The sequence below is a fragment of the Hylobates moloch genome, unplaced genomic scaffold (assembly GCF_009828535.3).
Source record: "Hylobates moloch isolate HMO894 unplaced genomic scaffold, HMol_V3 SCAFFOLD_6, whole genome shotgun sequence".
Classification (NCBI taxonomy): Eukaryota; Metazoa; Chordata; class Mammalia; order Primates; family Hylobatidae; genus Hylobates; species Hylobates moloch.
The window spans coordinates 11,800,872-11,819,979 of NW_026652281.1; the positions used below are offsets into that span (position 1 = coordinate 11,800,872).

Consider the following 19,108-nt stretch of genomic DNA (forward strand, 5'->3'; position numbering starts at 1 on the left):
CATCATAAAAAGTTATCAAAAACTGCTAAGCATCACAACCACTATAAGAAAGAAATAAGATACAGGAGATATGAGAAGGCATAAGCTTTATTTCCAATGTCTAGCCAAGTTCCTGGCACTGTTGTGAGTCCTGAATAAATGATGAGGCGAGGGAAAAAAAAACTTTTTAAGGAGGGGAGAAAGAAAGGAGATGGAGCGTTCTGGGGTCCCACTGTACTTAAGGATTCCTAATATTTGCAGTGTGTCCTGCTGTACCTCACTTATCCAGAGCAGACTGCTTTTACGGCAACTCATCTGAAAAAGACGCCTAAAATCAAGAGGAACAGACATAGTAATGTCAAAGGAAATAGAATCTAAGCATTTACTTCGAAAGAAAACTGGGAAGCATCCTTGGGTCCATGGCTTTCCATCAGCGTAAATCAAGAATAGCAAAAGAGTAGCAAAAAAGAAAAAGGAAAAAAAAAAACCATACTCAGTAATGTAGTACTTTACGATCCTCAGTGGAACATCACTACAGTAACAATAATTTCTCTTGGCTCTTGTCACCCTAGAGCTTGCAGGCAATGTGCAGCTCATTTCCCTTCTTCTCAATTGCCAGGCATTGCAAAGATCATTCCTGGGCCCAATTTTCCTTTCTTCCTTCCCTTCTTTCTTCCCTTCTCTCTCTTTTTCCTTGTCTTTACAAGACAGGTTCTGGCTCTGTTGCCCAGGCTGGAGTGCAGTAGCATGATCACGGCAGCCTCCACCATGCTGGCTCAAGTGACCCTTACTCCTCAGTCTCCCAAGCAGCTGGGACTACAGGTGTGTACCACCACACCTGGCTAATTTCTGCAATTTTTGTAGAGACAAGCTTTTGCCAAGTTACCGAGGCTGGTCTCAAACTCCTGAGCTCAAGCAACCTACCTGCCTCGGCCTCCCAAAGTGCTGGGGTAACAGGCATGAGCCACCACACGTGTCCTCTCATTTTAAATGACTGTGAAAGCCCTTATGAGATCCACACGTCCTCTCTGAGCACATCTATCCCCTTTTCCTGTTTAATTAGTTTTCTTATTTCTATCTTAAACTCTATATATTCTCAGAAACCTTTCTTAGATCATTTTAGGATCAAGATGAGAAACAAATGCATATTGCCAATAGTCCCAGGCTCCATAAAGTGAGATGTGTCTGGTAATTTCATGCATTATGGCTATTTTCAATAATCAACAACCTGCAAAGCACTGTGAAAATACACATTACACAGACTTGGAAAGTGAGGCTCAGAGATTTTCAGCAGTCTGCCCAAAGCCACACAGCCAGTAAGTGGTAGAGCTGGAACCATCAGTTGACCCCCAACACCCATGTTCTTTACAGTACTCCAGGGCACATAGGTCATTGCCCAGGGGTAGCATACTATGGCCCCTGGCCAATCTGGCCCACTGTCTGTTTTGTAAAGTTTTATTGGAACGCTGCTCTGATCATCTATTTGCATACTATCTATGGCTGCTTTCAGGCTACCATGGCAGAAGCAAGCAGTTGCGACAGAGATCTTAATAGCCTGAAAATTCTCAAATATTTGCTCTCTGGCCTCTTACAAGAAATTTACCTGCCTCTGCCCTTTATGGTCATACTTTGATGTTTTTAGGAAAAGAGTGTATGATCTATTTCAGAAATATTTTTCAAAGTATTATACAAAAAGACTGAATGCTGAAAAAGTATCAGAAGGCAAAAATTTCCGTAGGAGGGAAGCATTCTTTCCTGATGTTTCTAGATACACTAAGTATTTCACAGTATGATTTTTCAATGCCTTCGGATGGAAAATGTACGGGATAGAAAAAAATTTAACTTGTAGACTTTTCAAAATTTTCCTAAAAAAATCATAATTAAGAGCTAGATTTAGAGCATTCATTACAGCAAAAAACTGCCTGTTTTTCTTTTCTTTGGGTTTTCATACTGGGTAGAGAAGCAAAGCAACATGATCTTCTGTTAGGCAAACCAAAAACGGATTTCTCATGTTGAGCCAAGAGTAATGCAGATATGTTGGCTAAAACATTATTCTTAAAACTGAGCTAGGGAGAAAAAGAAAGATTAATATGTAATTTACACGTTGGTCTTCAGGGTAATTTATCCCACAAAATTTGGAATTTATTTATAATTTATAGCCCACCCACTTCCACAGATGGATTTGAGACAGCAAAATTTGGAATATGAATCCAAGAATATTATATCTGGGATTAGTAGATTCAAGTTCTGAAAGTAATTTAGCAGAAAATGAAAATAAATAACCTTGTTAAAGTTTTTTTTCCTCTCAAATGTTTAAGAAGTAAAGCAAGGATAGAAAACTGTTATTTTAACCTTTTTTTTAATTAAAAAAACAGCACTGCTCTATATTATCTTCTAAGTGAGACAAAGTTTAAGTATAATTTCTTTAAATTATACTGGAGACAGAAAGTTCAGAAAGGACATAAAAATCCATGATCAAAAATGCAGTTCTAAAAACGTTTGGACTTGGGTAGTTATTTTAATATGAATTTCCTTCAATTCCAGGAAGAATCAAAACCCTTGGTATTATACAAGCTGACCGGCAAGTGAAATCTAAGTAATAAATATCTGAGGTGTCGTCACCAACTGTTTAAGTTCCAGGATTCCAATTCAGTTGTCTATTTTATCAGAGACATATGGACCTATAAACCATTTTTTTAAAAATTTTATAATATAGAGACAGTGTCTCACTACATTGCCCAGGCTGGTCTCACATTTCTGGGCTTAAGCAATCCTCCCATCGTGGCCCCCCAAAGTGCTGGGATTATAGGCATGAACCATTGCACCTGGACATAAACCATTTTTTGAAGAAGAAAAAGTATTACAGAGCACCTCTCTCTAGGAGCTGTTAACTCTTCTAGGTCCTGTTCAAAATATGCACTTTTTAGTAAACTAAACAGCTACCGCTAGAAAGGAAAATGTGCAAAGCCATCATAAAAACATACTGTTATTTCTCAGTCCATTTCAGAAAACCCCAATATTTGGTCTGAGTGATTAGAAAGGGTCCCAGCTCTTCATACTCCTATGGACACCACTGCTGTCAGGCAGTGGGAAGTCTGGCTCCTCTCCAGCGATGCAGTTTAAACAAAAATATCCCTCACAAGCCAGTCTGGGTGGAACTTACCACAGGCTTTGGTTTGGAACTTTCCAGTAATGCCCAAAATAATTTGACCAGAGACACACTGGCCAATGACCGCCACTACCGCTAACTCTGAGGATAACTATCTGGAAGCAGGCTAAGGCTTCCTGGGCTGACCACCCAGAAAACTGAGTGGAGAATAACAGAATCAATCAATGAAAATGGGACTGGGTGAACAGAGAGTGGGCAGAGGAGTGAGGAGGTCAGGACGTGCTGGGCCTGAAGAAAACTGGCTTTGGCGATCAGGCCTGTGTGTCCTCTTGGATGATTACACCACTGCCTCGGAAGTATTCTTACAAAAACATTAAACACAAAGTTGACTGAGTCTCCTGAGTTATCTACTCTTTCACAGCAAACTCAGGAGACAGAAGAGTACCTTAAAAGACACCACAGAGATGCGATCATCAAAGTATAGATTGCAGAAATGCCTAGAGCAGAGGTTTCCAAATTTTTTTGGCACCAGGGACTGGTTTTCTGGAAGACAATTTTTCCACAGACTCACAGGAGTAGGAGTAGGGGTTGTCTGGGGACGATTCAAGCACATGACATTTATTGTGCACTTTATTTCTATTATTATTATGTTGTATTATCTAATGAAATAGTTATACAACTCGCCATAATGTACAATCAGTGGGAGCACTGAGCTTGTTTTCCTAGAACTAGACAATCCCATCTTGTAGGTGATGGGAGGCAGTGACAGATCATCAGGCATTAGATTCTCATAAGGAGCACGCAGCCTAGATCCCTTGCATGCACACCTCACAATAGGGTTTGCACTCCTATGAGACTAATGCTGTTGCTGATCTGACAGGAGGCGGAGCTGAGGCGGTAATGAGAGTGACAGAGCGGCTCTAAGCACAGATGCAGCTTCATTTGCTCGCCCACCACTCACTCCCTGCCATGCCACCCAGTTCATAACAGGCCACGGTTCGGCTATTGGTTTGTGGCCTAGAGTTCAGGGACCCCTGCTCTAGAGAACACCCTGGTCCCTTAAATATGTTGCATTAAAAAAAATTTTTTAAGGAAAAAACAAAAGGAGAGAAAATCCATAGATTAAAAATGCATCGACTTTATTTGAATCCTGATTCAAACAAATTAAGAGAAAGAGGGAGGGAGGAAAAGAGGAGGGACAACAGAAATGTTTCTTGTTTTACATTGTTTTTAGCCACTAAATTTTGGAGTAACTTGTTTGAGACAGAGTCTCACTGTCCCCCAGGCACTATCTCGGTTCACTGCAACCTCTGCCCATCCCAGAGTTCAAGCAATTCTCGTGCCTCAGCCTCCTGAGTAGCTGGGACTTCAGGTATGCATCACCATGCCTGGCTAATTTTTGTATTTTTAGTACAGATGGGGTTTCGCCATGTTGGCCAGGTTGGTCTTAAACTCCTGGCCTCAAGCAATCCACCCACCGCAGCCTCCCCGACTGCTGGGATTACATGTGCGAGCCACCGTGCCTGGCCAGTGTAATTTCTTACTTTGCAATACATAACCAATACAGAAATCCACACTGAAATTCCTATGACTGAAGTGTGAAAAGTAACAAAAAGTCCTTTTGGATTCAAATTCTGGATCTCCTACTTGCTCAAGTTGAAAAACTGTCTTAGGCTCTCTGCACTGCAACCTTATAATTTGTAAAGTAGGGATAATCATGGTTAAGTGTCCAGGAGTCTTATAACAAATTAAAGACAGAATACATGTATATAAGTGCTTAGCACATTGCCTTGCACAAAACAAACAACAAATGCGCTAAGCAGCTATTGTTTACACAATCATGGTTAGGAGGGCTCCCTCTACAATAGCCTCCTTTAGACTCTCTCCTCCCAGCACCCAGAATAAAAAGAAGAGATCCAGGAAGAGGCTGATCTCCATCTCCCACAGAAGACAGACGGAGGGTGGTTCCACAGTACAGTAAGCTGCTTTTCTCACCAGTGTTTGTACTAAGCATCTGTTTCTACCTTTTCTGCTCTAAGAATACACAATATGCTGCCTATCCCAGTGTGGAGAAACACTTGAGCTGGAGCACGGACCAAGGGAATACACACAGCAACTCAGAGCCTGATAATATTCTGGCTTGATCACATACAGGTTTTGAAACGGTATATTAAATAAGAGCATCCACATGGAATTTAAATTTAAGGGATTTTTTCCTCTCAATGCAAAAGCGCGAAGAGATTCGTTCTGAACTGGCAGCCTTTCTTTCATTTGTCATTATGTTTTACACACAAGGAAATTTTAATGTCTGAAGATGGGGGGTGATAAGAATAGAGTTACATGTGATTCTCTGAAGCCTAGTCACCAGCACTTAGATTCACTTCTGACAGTTCTCAGAATCATAAGACCTGCAAGTACCAAACTGTCATCTGCCTATCCATGAGAGATTTCACTTTGGCAGCATTTCAAAAGTAGAATGTCTCACTTTTTTATGCATATTTTCATCACCACAGTATTTCTCTAAGCCATGTAAAATCCTGTACTCTCGTGGGACAGATACAAAGAGGTGTGTGTTACAGAGGGCTCTAAATGGAAAATCACCCTTGTTTCTCAATCTAGAAGTATTTCTAAAAACTCAAAGTCCTGTGCTAAAATCTGGGATTAGGGCAAAATGGGTGAGAGTTTCCTCCAAGGTTTTGAGCTTGCTGATTACAAAACGCACTTGAACTTGATGATTTCCCAACTACTTAATGGTTAAAACCTAATGGTCCAGTTAAGACGTGGAAGATGATTCTATTATATAACAGTTGGCTCTCTTCAGCAAAGCTGCTCACTTCCAACACATTCTGACAGAGGAAGTGGAGAGAGTCATTCAGCAGCAGTGAATGTGAAATCTTGCATGCTATGAGGGCAAGAACAAGAGGCAGACTGGAGTGAAATCCCATGCCCGTCACCAACCTGCAAAGTGACCCTGCGAAAGTCACTCACATTCTCCGAGTCTATCACATTTAAAATGAAAGGGTCGGGCATGGTGGCTCATGCCTGTAATTCCAGCAGTTTGGGAGGCTGAGGCCCATAGATCACTTGAGGTCAGGAGTTGACTAGCCTGGCCAACATGGTGAAACCTCATCTCTCCAGAAAATACAAAAATTAGCTGTGTGTGGTAACGCGCACCTGTAAGCCCAGCTACTCCGGAGGATGAGGCATGAGAATCGTTTGAACCCAAGGCCAGAGGTTGCAGTGAACAGAGATTGCACCACTGCACTTCAGCCTGGGCAACACAGCAAGACCCTGTCTCAAAAAATAAATAAAAAATAAAATAAAATGAAAGACAGTGTAGTATGGTGGTCAAGTTGGAGCCCTGGAAAGGCTAAATCAGCCCCCCTACCTACATCCCACATGCCTCGGATAAATTATATATCCTCTTTAGCCTCACTTTCCTTATCTGTATAGTAGGACATTAATAGCATCTACTCCCAAGGATTGCTTTGAGAATTGAATCACAACATACATGCAAAATATTTTCCACGTATGGCCCATAAGCCCTCAGTAAATGAGCTGCTACCTCTGCTGCTGCTCTTGTCATTATCATTGCTTCCCAAAAAACCACAGACAGATGACTTTGAGGAGTCAGCTGTCCATAATAGCTGACAACTGAGGTGATAGCTTGTGTGGGGTTACTGTGGCTTCCAGGGCCACCACTCTCTTCCCGGAGCCCAGAAGAATGCCTGGGGCTTTATAGGTGTTCCTGAAATGTGTGTCAAGTGAAGGAACAGGTGAATAAATGAATGATGAAACAATCAGTGAACAAATGTCTTGAATGCTAGTGTTGCAGCCTGTTGAGGTGCCTCTTGATAGTTCTGGCAAAGGGTGGCAGCTACTAAGAGGCAAGCACTGCAAAGGACACACACAGCAGGGCTCTCTCAGATCTGGCTGGCTGGGGGATGTTATCTCACTGTTCCTACAAGCCAGCTTGGGGTCTGCACTTAGCGGACGTTGCAACTCTCACTAAGACTCTGACTCTAATATAGAGGACTACAAGGACTTGGGACACTGGCTTACTCCAGCAAGAGCCTGAGAGAGTCAACTTATTATTATTTTTTTTTTCTTTTGAGACAGAGTTTTGCTCTTGTCACCCAGGCTGGAGTGCGGTGGTTCAGTCTCGGCTCACTGCAACCTCCACCTCCCGGGTTCAAGCAATTCTCCTGCCTCAACCTCCCGAGTAGCTGGGATTATAGGCATGTGACTCCCGACTCGGCTAATTTTGTATTTTAAGTAGAGACGGGGTTTCATGATGTTGCCCAGGCTGGTCTCGAACTCCTGACTTCAGGTGATCCGCCCACCTCTGCCTCCCAAAGTGCTGAGATTACAGGCATGAGTCACCACGCCAGGCTAAGTACAAACTTTTTTTTTTTTTTTTTTTTTTTTTTTTGAGACGGAGTCTCACTCTGTCGCCAGGCCGGAGTGCAGTGGCGCCATCTTGACTCCCTGCAACCTCTGCCTCCCAGGTTCAAGCAGTTCGGCCTGCCTCAGCTTCCCAAGTAGCTAGGACTACAGGTGTGCACCACTACACCCAGCTAATTTTTTGTATCTTTAGGAGAGATGGGGTTTCACCATGTTGACCAGGATGGTCTTGATCTCTTGACCTTGTGATCCTCCCGCCTTGGCCTCCCAAACTGCTGGGATTACAGGCAAGAGCCAGTGTACCCAGCTGAGAGCAAACTTTTTAAATCTAATAAAGTAGAGTGGCTGGGCACAGTGGCTCATGTCTGTAATCCCAGCACTTTGGGAGGCCAAGGCAGGTGGATCATCTGAAGTCAGGAGTTCGAGACCAGTCTGACCAATATGGTAAAACCCTATGTCTACTAAAAATACAAAACTTAGCAGGCCGTGGTGGCAGGTACCTGTAGTCCCAGCTACTCAGGAGGCTGTGACAGGAAAATCGCTTGAGCCCAGAGTGAGATGTTGCAGTGAGGCGAGATCGTGCACTGCACTCCAACATGGGTGACAGAGCCACGCAAGGAGAATTGGATACTAGACAGCAGTGTGGTGTCAGCTCCCCACAGGGCCATTTGAATATGTGGTTTAAGATCCCTTCCCTCACATCCGTCATCTGCTTGGAACACAGCAGAACTAATGTTCCCAACAGAGCCCAACCCAAAGCCAGCTTGTCATTTATGAGAGCTCTCCACATTCAGTGGTTCTGGTGCCTCTTGTGTAATTATCTTATCCTTGGCACCACCTGTGCTATTATAAACTTAATCCTCATGTTTGAATCAAGTCACTGAAAAAAAATAAATGAAGTTATTTGTTAATGAAATTCAAACCTCTATGTTAAATGAGAAACCAGGATTGCTTGCCCTAAATATGAGTAAAAATAAACACTTGGAAACAAAGTATTGTAATTAGTGTAGCTTTCCATGATCGCTTTCCTTAGCTCAGAGTTTCAGGGTTTGAGGCCTCCTGTCTCTCTGTCTCCCCACCCCCTTCCGCTTCTCTCCCTTTCTCCTACAACCTTCTCTGTTAGGAAGGGATGCTAGCATATGACACCATCAAAATAAGCTAGGCACTAACTAAGGCTTTCTCCAACTGGAATTTTGAAAGACTGAAAAGGATGAAAAAAAATAAAAGGAATGTGAGTCCATGTTTTTTGGAACCACATCCATGTACCACATCAAATCATCGAAGGCTTTAGAAACTGGAGGTCTTTTGGGTGCCTGGATTATCAACCTCCCTGCCATACTGGATAACTGAGTTTACTTGTTCCTGAATGCAATTTAAATATACTCTTACTCGATTCTGAAATGCACTGCAAAAATCTTATAATCAGCATGCATCTTACTATTGGCAAGCTTTTATTACCCACTCTTACTAGTGCTTTAATAGTGTCTTCTCTTTTGGTGTCTGGGAAGCTGTTATTAGATTGATGACACATCTCATAATGAGGGTGACTGTGAGTCAAGAAAATATGGTTCACCTTAACAGGGCCAATATAAATGAGCCTCCTGTTTGGACGCCAAGACAACACAACAGCCTTGCATTCTCCCAATTGTGTTCATCTGATAAAGATATTACAATAGCAGGAAATTATCATCTATAACCCTCCACTGGAACACTCACACATTCTTGGCCTTGAATGCTTCAGCAAAATGCTGCACGCTACGGAGCAGAGCGAGGTCCAGGGTCATTGCTTCTACCTTGGCTTTATGCTGGAATGAGAGAAAATAAAAAGAAATGATAAATAACAGCAAGTTTAGTTCATGGTATCAAGTTACAGTAAATGTGTTATGGAACATGTCGGAATTCCCCTGTTTAATATAAGACGTCCAGAGAGAATATAAATCATCGCAATGAATGGAAGAACAGGGCTTTTACTGCCAAGTTCGGGGATAATGTGAGGCTGGGATTCTGCTAAACTTACAAGCCGGGGGGCAGGGCTGGGGGGTGGGTTGTGCTGTGTTTCAGCCGCACGGAAGAGGCTGCAAAGGGGGTTCGGGTTAATGTTATCTCCTCTCAATCTGCATCCTAAAACGCTTTAAGGAGGGGAATACACGACAAGGCCTGGATCATGGAAACATGCAGTGGACAATATCTTAATTTCAAAAGCTGCCATCCAGGTTCTGAAATAACTCCACTAAACCTGCATCAAAAATCAAAGACAACTCCTTTATAGAAAGTACAGAAGCAGAAAGACTCATTTATACCAATGGATTCTGATGGACCTAGATCCCAAAGACAACACCCTGGCTTAGTAAACCCAGAAAACTCCATCGATAAACAGCTGGAGTACATGCTGGTGACAGGAATAATAATGGTAATAATGGCTACCATGTATTCAGGGCCTGCCACGGGCTGGACATTTGCAGACCATCTCACTTAAGGCTCCTAACAACTCAAAGACAGTATTTTCTCCATTTGACGATGCAGCATCTTACAAGAGATCACAAAGATAACAAGTTTAGTACAAGAACTGACCCCCAGTCAGTCTGATAAAGAAGCCCAAGTTCCCTCCTGGCAAGAAACCAGGAGAACTGGAGAGGTCAGGATTTGAAGCAATGGTGTTCCATTGGCCATGTTCTTCATGGCATCATTCTGCAAGGACAGATCTCCGCGTTGCCTCTCCCACTGGCCTTGTGTGTATGGGCCACTCCAAACTTTTAAATCTGGGTGTGCTTCGGAGTGTGAGATTAAATCCTATCACTTCTTAGACCTAGTTCCTTGAAAGGACAGAAAGCCAAGAACACAGGGCCACCTGCCTATTGAAATAAGAAGAGTCCCGTAAAACAAACTGTTGACATGGGAATTCTAGTCTAGACTGTGATGCTTAAGATTAAGGAGGATAACATGATACCTGTAAGGCTATGAAGGGAGGTGCAAATGGCACTGCTAAGAACATCCTCTACCCTAAGTGTCCTGTTCAGGGATGGACAGGAGCTGGGCTGAGACGTTCAGTGTATTTGCAGCCAGTTTATCTTGGCCTCCAACTCCTGGGCTCTAACCCAAGTCCTAAGCTTTGAGCAGTAAACATCAGGCAGTGACAGCTAGAAAACACAGTCATTTTGGGCCATTTAACAGTGTTGAGCCTCAGTTTCCTCATCTGTAAAAGATGAATATTAGTCATCTACTCATAGGTTTGTAAGGATACATGTTCATAATTTCCTAACATCCTGTCTGGAAGAGAAGGTATCTAATTAATTTAACTAGCAGAGAAGATGTCTCTTGTGCCAAAGTCTTGTCCCGATGCCACTCAGCAATTAATGGTAGTCTGTGTGAGTTACAGTCCAGCACAGTGGATAGACGGATGGCAATGATGTCCAAAGATCCTTACTGAAGGCCATATCAGACCACATTACTGGGGGAAGGATCCTAAAGAATCCAAGTCATGCCTGCTAAAAAAGCCCTGTGTTTTTTTTGTGTGCGTGTATGTGTTTTTAGATGGAGTCTCACTCTGTCGCCCAGGCTGGAGTGCAGTAGCATGATCTTGGCTGACTGCAACCTCCACCTCCTGGGTTCAAGCGATTCTCCTGCCTCAGCCTCCCGAGTAGCTGGGACTACAGGTGCGTGCCACCACACCCAGCTTATTTTTAGTACAGATGGGGTTTCACCATGTTGGCCAGGATGGTCTCAATCTCTTCACCTCGTGATCCACCCACCCCAGCCTCCAAAAGTGCTAGGATTACAGGCTTGAGCCACCGCACCTGGCACAAAGCCTAGTTTTAAGGAAAGGAGGTAGAAAGTGATGAAATTATATCCCCAAACCCCAACAGCACATCAGTGGTGGAGGCAAACTGGCCAACACAGATTTAAATTCCTGGTCTTGGGTAACAGTGGCAGATGCCCAAATGTGCAGATTTTGGAATGAGGAGAAGAAACATGAACCTGATCTAGGAAAAGGGGAAAATGCCAACATGTGGGTTGTTAGTTTCCTACATTCAGGGAACAATAGAGCTGGAGGGTCTCCTGTAAGGTGAGGCCACATCCCTCCTATAAAGAGGGAAACTGCCACCAAGAAGATTGAAGGCACTTGAGTGAAGTCACATCCTATGAAAGGCGTGGACCTCCAGATGAGGAGCAGAGAACCCCAACAAGCTGTCTGAGTAACTGATATTTACCTGATGACTAAAAATCTTTTCAACGTGTAAAATGTGTCAATACCCCACAGAGATGCTCACGCCTCATAAACACAACTACTCGACATTCAGAGTCAGCAATAAAAGTGACCTTTCATCCTCATCCTAAGTCCTCTGGTCCCTGCCTCCTTTTACTTGGAGCATGACACTCACTGCCACGTGCAGAATCTTACAGAAATGTGAATGTATCACTGGAGGAAAGGCAGCCATTCATTATGTTGTGGAGGGGGTGGTAAAGAAATTGTTCTGCTCAGCCAAACCCCCAGTGGAAACCCCAAGGGATATGCAGGCTACGTATTATAAAAACGCATGTCTGTATTTCCCCCTAAAACAGGAAGAACATTACCAGATGGTGACCCCAAAGCAGTATTTCAACAAAAATGACAGCACAGCCAACTAGCCCATACAGTCTTCTCTATAAGTAACTCACAACTGCTAAGTTTTCTTTTTGTTCTCCTGCTTCCCTTCAAAATAAAGCACAGAGCTGCCACTACCAATAAGAAGAAAATCAGAACATATATCTCTAAGGGAAAAAGGGGTCACAAGCCATCAAGTAGTTCAACACACTAATCCACAAGCTGTGGGTTACTAGGCTCCTGGGGATAGTGATTCAAGTCCACACACTGTTATTTAGGTAATTCTCTTGCCCTAGGTATCAGGTTTCCCATTTCTGCTACCAATCCTGAGAAATGGAGAGAAACTGGAGGCAATACACTAAGTCCAGGGGATGGAAAATGCAGCGTTTAAATTAGGGTGTGCATATGTGTTTATGTGTGTTGGGGGTTTGCACTTCCGATTGTCTAACAAACTTAGTAGCTTCATAGAAATGTTTGTAGTGGGACACACTCTAAATAAGAAGGTAGTGGCTGACAGATTGCAAACGGAACCACTTTTTGAGAGGTGAACTGCTGATTGTTAGGCAAGGACAAGATCTGCCAAGGTGAGATTTCCTCCGAGGTCTGGCAGTCAATCTGCAACTGACCATAATTCACTTTCTTGGTTTAACTCATGATGTTTTTGTTGTTAACTTTAATTTGAAACTAATTATAGATTCACAAAACATGGCCAAACTGGTACAGAGAACACCCTATACCCATCATCCAGCTTCCCCCATATATACATCTTACATACATACAATACACTGGCAAAACCTGAAAATCAACATCAGCACAACACAATTTACTAGACCATAGTCATTACTAAGATGTCACCTAATGTGGTTTGGCTCTGTGTCCCTACCCAAATCTCATATTAAATTGTAATCCCCAATACTGGAGGTGGGGCCTGGTAGGAGGTGATTGGATCATGGGGCTGGTTAAAAACGGTTTAGGGCCATCCCCCTAGTGCTGTCTTGTGATCCAGTTTCCCTAAGATCTGCTTGTTTAAAAGAGTGTATCACCTCCCCTACTCGTCCTCCTGCTCCCGCTAAGATGTGTCTGCGTCCTCTTCACCTTCTGCCATGATTGGAAGTTTCCTGAGGCCTATCTAGAAGCAGAACATGAACACAGAACAATGAGCCAATTAAACCTGCTTTCTTTATAAATTACACAGCCTCAGGTATGTTTATATAGCAGTGTGAGAACGAACTAACGCAACTTGAGATGCGTTTGTTTTCTTTGCTGTACCTCTGTGCATAATTCCAAGGTATTTTATCACGTGTATGTATTCATATAACCATCACCACATTCAAGACATAGAACTGTTCCATCACCACCAAGCAAACCATGACTTTCATTAAGAAGTGTTAGAATTAGCACATGCCATCTAGAACATGAAAAGTTCACGCCTCATTCAGTCAGAGCCTACTCTCTGCATTGGCAAAAGCAACCCTTTAGTACATCAGAGTGGCCAGTAAGACGTGGTCTGAATTCCTTAGCATGGCTCACAAGAACCTCTGCATCAATCAGGATGTGCTTCAGTAAGGAATAACCCCCAAATCTGCATTACTTAGAACAACCCGGAATTATGACTTGCTCACACTTCACGCTCATTGTAGGTCAGTGGGCCCAGCTCACCGTGGCCAGTCAGGGCCCAGGTGGATGTAGCCTCTGTTGTCTGTAACATCGCCAGCCTCCACGGCATGTGGAAGGCAACGTGGTGAGTTGCACGTGGCATCTCAAAGGCTTCCACTTAATAGTGACTGGTGTTGCTTCTGCTCACATTTCCTTGACAAAGTCACCTGCCTGTGCCTAGCTTCTAGAAGGTGCAAAATGCTATGTGTCCAGAAAGAGGAGAAATAAAAATAGACTGTGAGGAATAACAACAACTAACTCACTCCATGACCTGGTCCCTGTCTACCTCTCTGGGCTTGTTTCAGGCCCACTCCTACTTCACACTCACATCCATTATAAAAAATGTCACAAAGACATATGAATATGGGCCATATAAAAAAGCATCTAAACTATAACTGGCTGGGCATAGCAGTGTGCACCTGCTACTCAGAAGGCTGCGGCAGGAAGATCACTTGAACCTGGGAGGTCGAGGCTGCCATGAGACCTGATCGCGCCACTGCGATCGCTTACTGCGAGTAAAAAAGGAAAAGAAAAAAATCCCACCACCGTAAAATAAACTGCTAGCCTTCCATATATCCCTCCTTCCTTCCTACTTATATGTCTATCCATTTATCTTCTTACCTACCTATCTATTCATCCATCCATCCAATCATCCATCCTCCCATGCTTGTTTAACCAAAAGAGGTTCATTCTGAGATCACTGAATCTTGAAATGCTGTAAAATGGCTCTCAAAATTTTCCTACCCCAAATCCTCATTCTTCCTTCTGATCACACCAGTACAAGCTTATCTCAGGCAAAACAGAAATGTTAATGTATTTTAAATTATGTATACAGACTTTACTACCCATCATTTTAAAACAGAGCCACACAGGTGGCATCCCACATGTGAAGCATCAGGCAACTTCTAGGTAGCTCAGAAGCCCACCTGCTCCCAACACCCAGGGCTCAGCCAGAAAGACATAATCAAACAACCCAGGTGCATGTCTCCCATTTCCCTCGGATACAGGGGTACTCATCGGTAGCACAGTTCACTGACACCTTAATACACTAAGTCTTCTTCATCTATTCTTTATATATTTTAAAACTTGTGTTAGTGACTCAAGAGTCTGTAAGTGTGGAATCTAAGGGGTTTCTTCTTGTTATTCAACAGTGATCTCTAGTATCATTTTATGACTATAAATTAGCCATGTGTGACTCTGATGCGATACTGCCTGAAACCAAAGAAACCACATGGGGAGTGTGTGGTATTTAAACAGAGAAATGGGGAGATATTGTCATTGCAGCAAAGACACTAGAGCCAGGCTGCCCTGGAACTACAGCACAGCATGTCCAATGCACTGGCAACTTGACTTCAGGGAAGCTACTGGAAGGTTCTGGGCTTCAATTGCCTTAGTTATGAGTAAGCATAATAGTATTGCCTTCTATGGCTAGAGTGAAGATTAGATAGAGTGAATATAAGGTGTGAGCCACACGATAGGCTCTCAAAATATGCTATTATTATTATTTTGAAGGCCACTGCTAAAATGTGATGCCCATTGTTTTCCAGTAATAATGCATTTTAATAACCGTGGGTCTCCCTGGTTTCCTTTTTACAGGGGGTGGTTTGGGGCTGGGCAAATTACTGCTCCTTGTGTATTTAGTTTGCTCCTCTGCGAAGCGGAAGTAATAACAGCACCTGCCCTATTGGGAAGTGAGGCAATGTATCTAAAGCAGTTGGAGCAGAACAGGATACCTGATCAGTAGTTCATAACTCTAGATCCTTATGTTGTGATTGTGTACTGTTTTATCATCGTGATCGTCACAATGCATAAGATGTGGTGGTCATCGCTGAATGTTTTATCACCCATTCAGAGTGCAATGCTTCACTCTTCATGGATAGGGCTGAAAGGGTCATCACTGGCCAATGATAAAAGCCATCTCAAAATAATGACCATTTCAGTCCTTGCCCCACAGCAGTTATTTATCCCTACAGCAACTTTGCAGGGTGCGGTCATTATCATCCACCTATTTCACAGATGGAGAAGCTGAGGTTCAAAAGGCTCATGCAGAGCTGCAAGATTTCAATCACTATTCCATATTCCATTAAGTCCACACAATGTACCTGTCCTCTCATCCGCCAACCCTCCCTGCCCCTTAGAAGCCCTCATGGCAGCTGAGACAAAGACCAGGAGAAACCATCAGATCTGTAACTGCCTCATGCTGTCCTGATCTTGGTAACCTGGTAGCCCAAGTACACTTCTCCCGTTTCCCTCGGATATGGGGGCACTCATTGGTAGCACAGTTAATGGATACCTTCCATACACCAAGTCCCAAATAAGGTAGACAACATATACAGGACTAAATTCATGTATTCATTAACACTGCCTCTAAAGGTAAATGTGTTTTCCACAGATTCAATCTCCATTTTCTTTTTTTTCCTCTCCATCATTCCAACACTTCGAAGGCAATGTCTTGTACCTACATTCAGCTTACCAACAATGGGAGGAGAAAAAACATCTCAAGGCAATAGGCCTTTAGAACACCGGATGGGAATAATACCAATGATCAAACCTAGTTTTCAAAACCACAAATTATTACTTTACAATCAAAGTTAATTGTAAGTTGCCTAGGAATTAGCTGGGAGGGAAACAATGAGTTCACTCTCCTATCCCATTTCTCGCTATAGTGAACCGAAGTAGTTGGTCTGTGGCACAAGCTGTTGGGTTTTAGGGAGCATGCTTCGAAATACTCCCATCTTGTGCGTGTGGGCCTTGCGTTCTCCACTTACCTCCAACAAAAGAATCCCTGGCACACACTTTTGGCACATCTAGCAGCACAAAGCAGCAGCTGTTATGCGGTGTTGAAAGCATTACTATGTGGGTCAAATAAAGGAATACATTGGTACAGTGGCTGGAGGTGGAAGAAGCCCAGGTACACTAGATGGCTGTGCTGAGCGTGGCCTCCATTATATCCGGAAGAAATTCTCTTTTAGCTGGGGGACTTGTCATATGCAACTGCAGAGACAAGGGTTGCTGGTTACAGGAAATTAGCTATTTTGTGATCTCACTTCAAGGTACCCATCGATGCTGACTGGATGGCTATGTATCTACCCCTCCCTTACACAAACGGAAAAACTTATTTCCAGAATCTCATTTAAAAAGCTCTCATTTGCATGTATTTATTGATCATAAAAGCAAGAAAAATAAATAAGCACCGATGACATCCTTGTTTTCATTTAATAGTGATAGCAAGTATCTTTTGAAGCATCTATAATTTTCCCCGTTTTACAAATGAGAAAACAGAGGCTGAGTGATGTTAAAGTGGCAAAGCTAGTAGGACACAGATACGCATTTCACTCTGAGATGTGGCTGGTTCCAATGCTCATGTCGTCACAAGACTGCCACACTGGGCTGTTCCCCTGTCATCATATTCTTCAAGATGTAACACCGGGAAGCTCTGAAGAAATTAACATCATCTATATATTCTTATTTGTGTCTGTTTTATATCATATTTATTTTACCCATTTAGAATTCACAAGAGCAGTGTTACTGCTGAAGGAGAAAACGTAAGCACGGCAATAATCTACACTCAGAGCTTATTGCTAACGGCATCCTGCAAATTCTAATCCAATGGGCCTTAATTGCATTATGCTGATGTCTCTCACCCTTCCGCTTTGCATACTCTCAGTCCTGATTTCGTGTTCTAAAACCGTAAATAGGAGCTGTCACATTTACAACAGCAAGAGACACTGGCATTGAGCATAGTATTGACATGACATTATTCACTGAACTACAATAGAGATCTAACTCAACTGGTTTAATAATTCATCAATATCTTATGTGGGACTTCGTAACACTAATTCCTCTAGTATTATTTAAGCGATGCTAACAGTGGCGATGGGTGACCACATCTTCACTGGAAAATGCACGGGGACACAGTTGCTTTCATTGACGAGTGATTCTTGTATCTCTTAGTCAAATCCAAATCATCATCATGTGCCAGTCTGATGGGGAGTTTGACCCATCTTTGCCAAGCCTAAAGATGAAAAGTATGCCCTCATAAATGTTCTTTCTGATAGGATTCGCAGGAAAGGGGAGTTTGAGAGTCTCTTCACTGGCTTGACACATTTTATCACTTTGCTTTTAATAAACAAACACTCTTGGAGATGATTCCACATTTTAAAATACAGAATCACACCAAAAATGATCCCTGGCAAAGCCCTGAATTTCCTTCTCTTTTTGTTTTGGGCGGGGCCGGGGGGGGACCCTGGGGGGATTCTTGAAGAACACAGGCTGAGTTTGCCATTCCTAACCTTCAAATCAACCATCCAGCATCAACCTTCACTCCAGGGCACTCCACCAGGTCCCCTTCCTACCTCCCCTTGCCAAAATACACAAACATCCCTAATAAGAAAATGATGACAACTCTTCCTTCATCACATACAGGCCAAAATTTTTGCCTTGTGTTGCTGGAACTCAATTTATAAAATAACCGTGTCAATATCTTTAGGTAATTCTGAGTCTATTCAAGGAGAAAATGCACCAGATAACGGCTTATTTAATTTGGTATATGAGTTACGTGCCATGGAAAGCAAAACTATTAAAAATGCTTAGACAGTAATTGACAATATTTTGCAATCTGGATAAAAAACGCTTATCTTGCCAGAAACTAACAAGAGAGTGAAAATAATCCAAAACCTTCCCATTTCCCTCTATGCAATATATTCACTTTGCAGCTTAAAAACAGTTTAAGGAAGGACAGTGAATGACACAGGAGGTTGGCAGTCAACATGATTGTGCATTTATGCCTTGCTATTGAAGAAAGAGCTTTTTTTCATAGTGAATTTTTCATTCTAATGTAAGTGATGATTTACGTTAACTATAGGTAAAGTGTAGTTACATTTTCCTGAAGGATTGCAGGCAAGTAAAGAGGAGTACAGTAAGTTGAAGCGTAAAAGCTTTCTCTGTCATAATATTTATTATAATGGCATATAAAATAGCTGAAATAAATAATAGATGACTAAAAGTAAATTCATATGATAAAGAATCCTTCAGGAGACACCATTACTTTTGACTGCTCTAGTTTTATACACAGTTGAAGACTCTTAATAAACATGGCCTATATCTTATGTAAGTACTTCAAACATCAAAGATGTGCTTAAAAGGCAACGTACTGGACATCAGCTAATTTACTGTATAATTACATTCTCAACAGCAACAGTCTGTATATTCTGAATATTTAATAACTGTGTTCTTAATGAAACTTGTTAAGCATTGGAACTTCCCACTTTGGGGAACTCAGTGATAAAAGAAAAATCAGTGCCCCACCTCCTGGATTCAGAAAGATGTGTAGCTCCAAACTCAGAGATCTGGGACCTGTGATTGCCGCAAGTTGCAAG

At 42.5% G+C, this 19,108-nt stretch overlaps 1 protein-coding gene across 6 annotated transcripts in view; it reads right to left on the bottom strand.

Moving 5' to 3' along the window:
- WWOX (WW domain containing oxidoreductase) overlaps nt 1–19,108 on the bottom strand; it is an 804,193-nt gene that overhangs the window by 496,505 nt on the left and 288,580 nt on the right. For all 6 annotated transcript variants that reach the window (XR_004248664.2, XM_032156363.2, XM_058440467.1 and 3 more), the window contains exon 6: nt 9,209–9,297. Coding sequence is in view for 5 of the 6 variants with exons in the window: in XM_032156363.2 (XP_032012254.1) it covers nt 9,209–9,297 (89 nt within the window). In the remaining variant the exon portion in view is untranslated. The remainder of the gene's footprint in view (nt 1–9,208; nt 9,298–19,108) is intronic.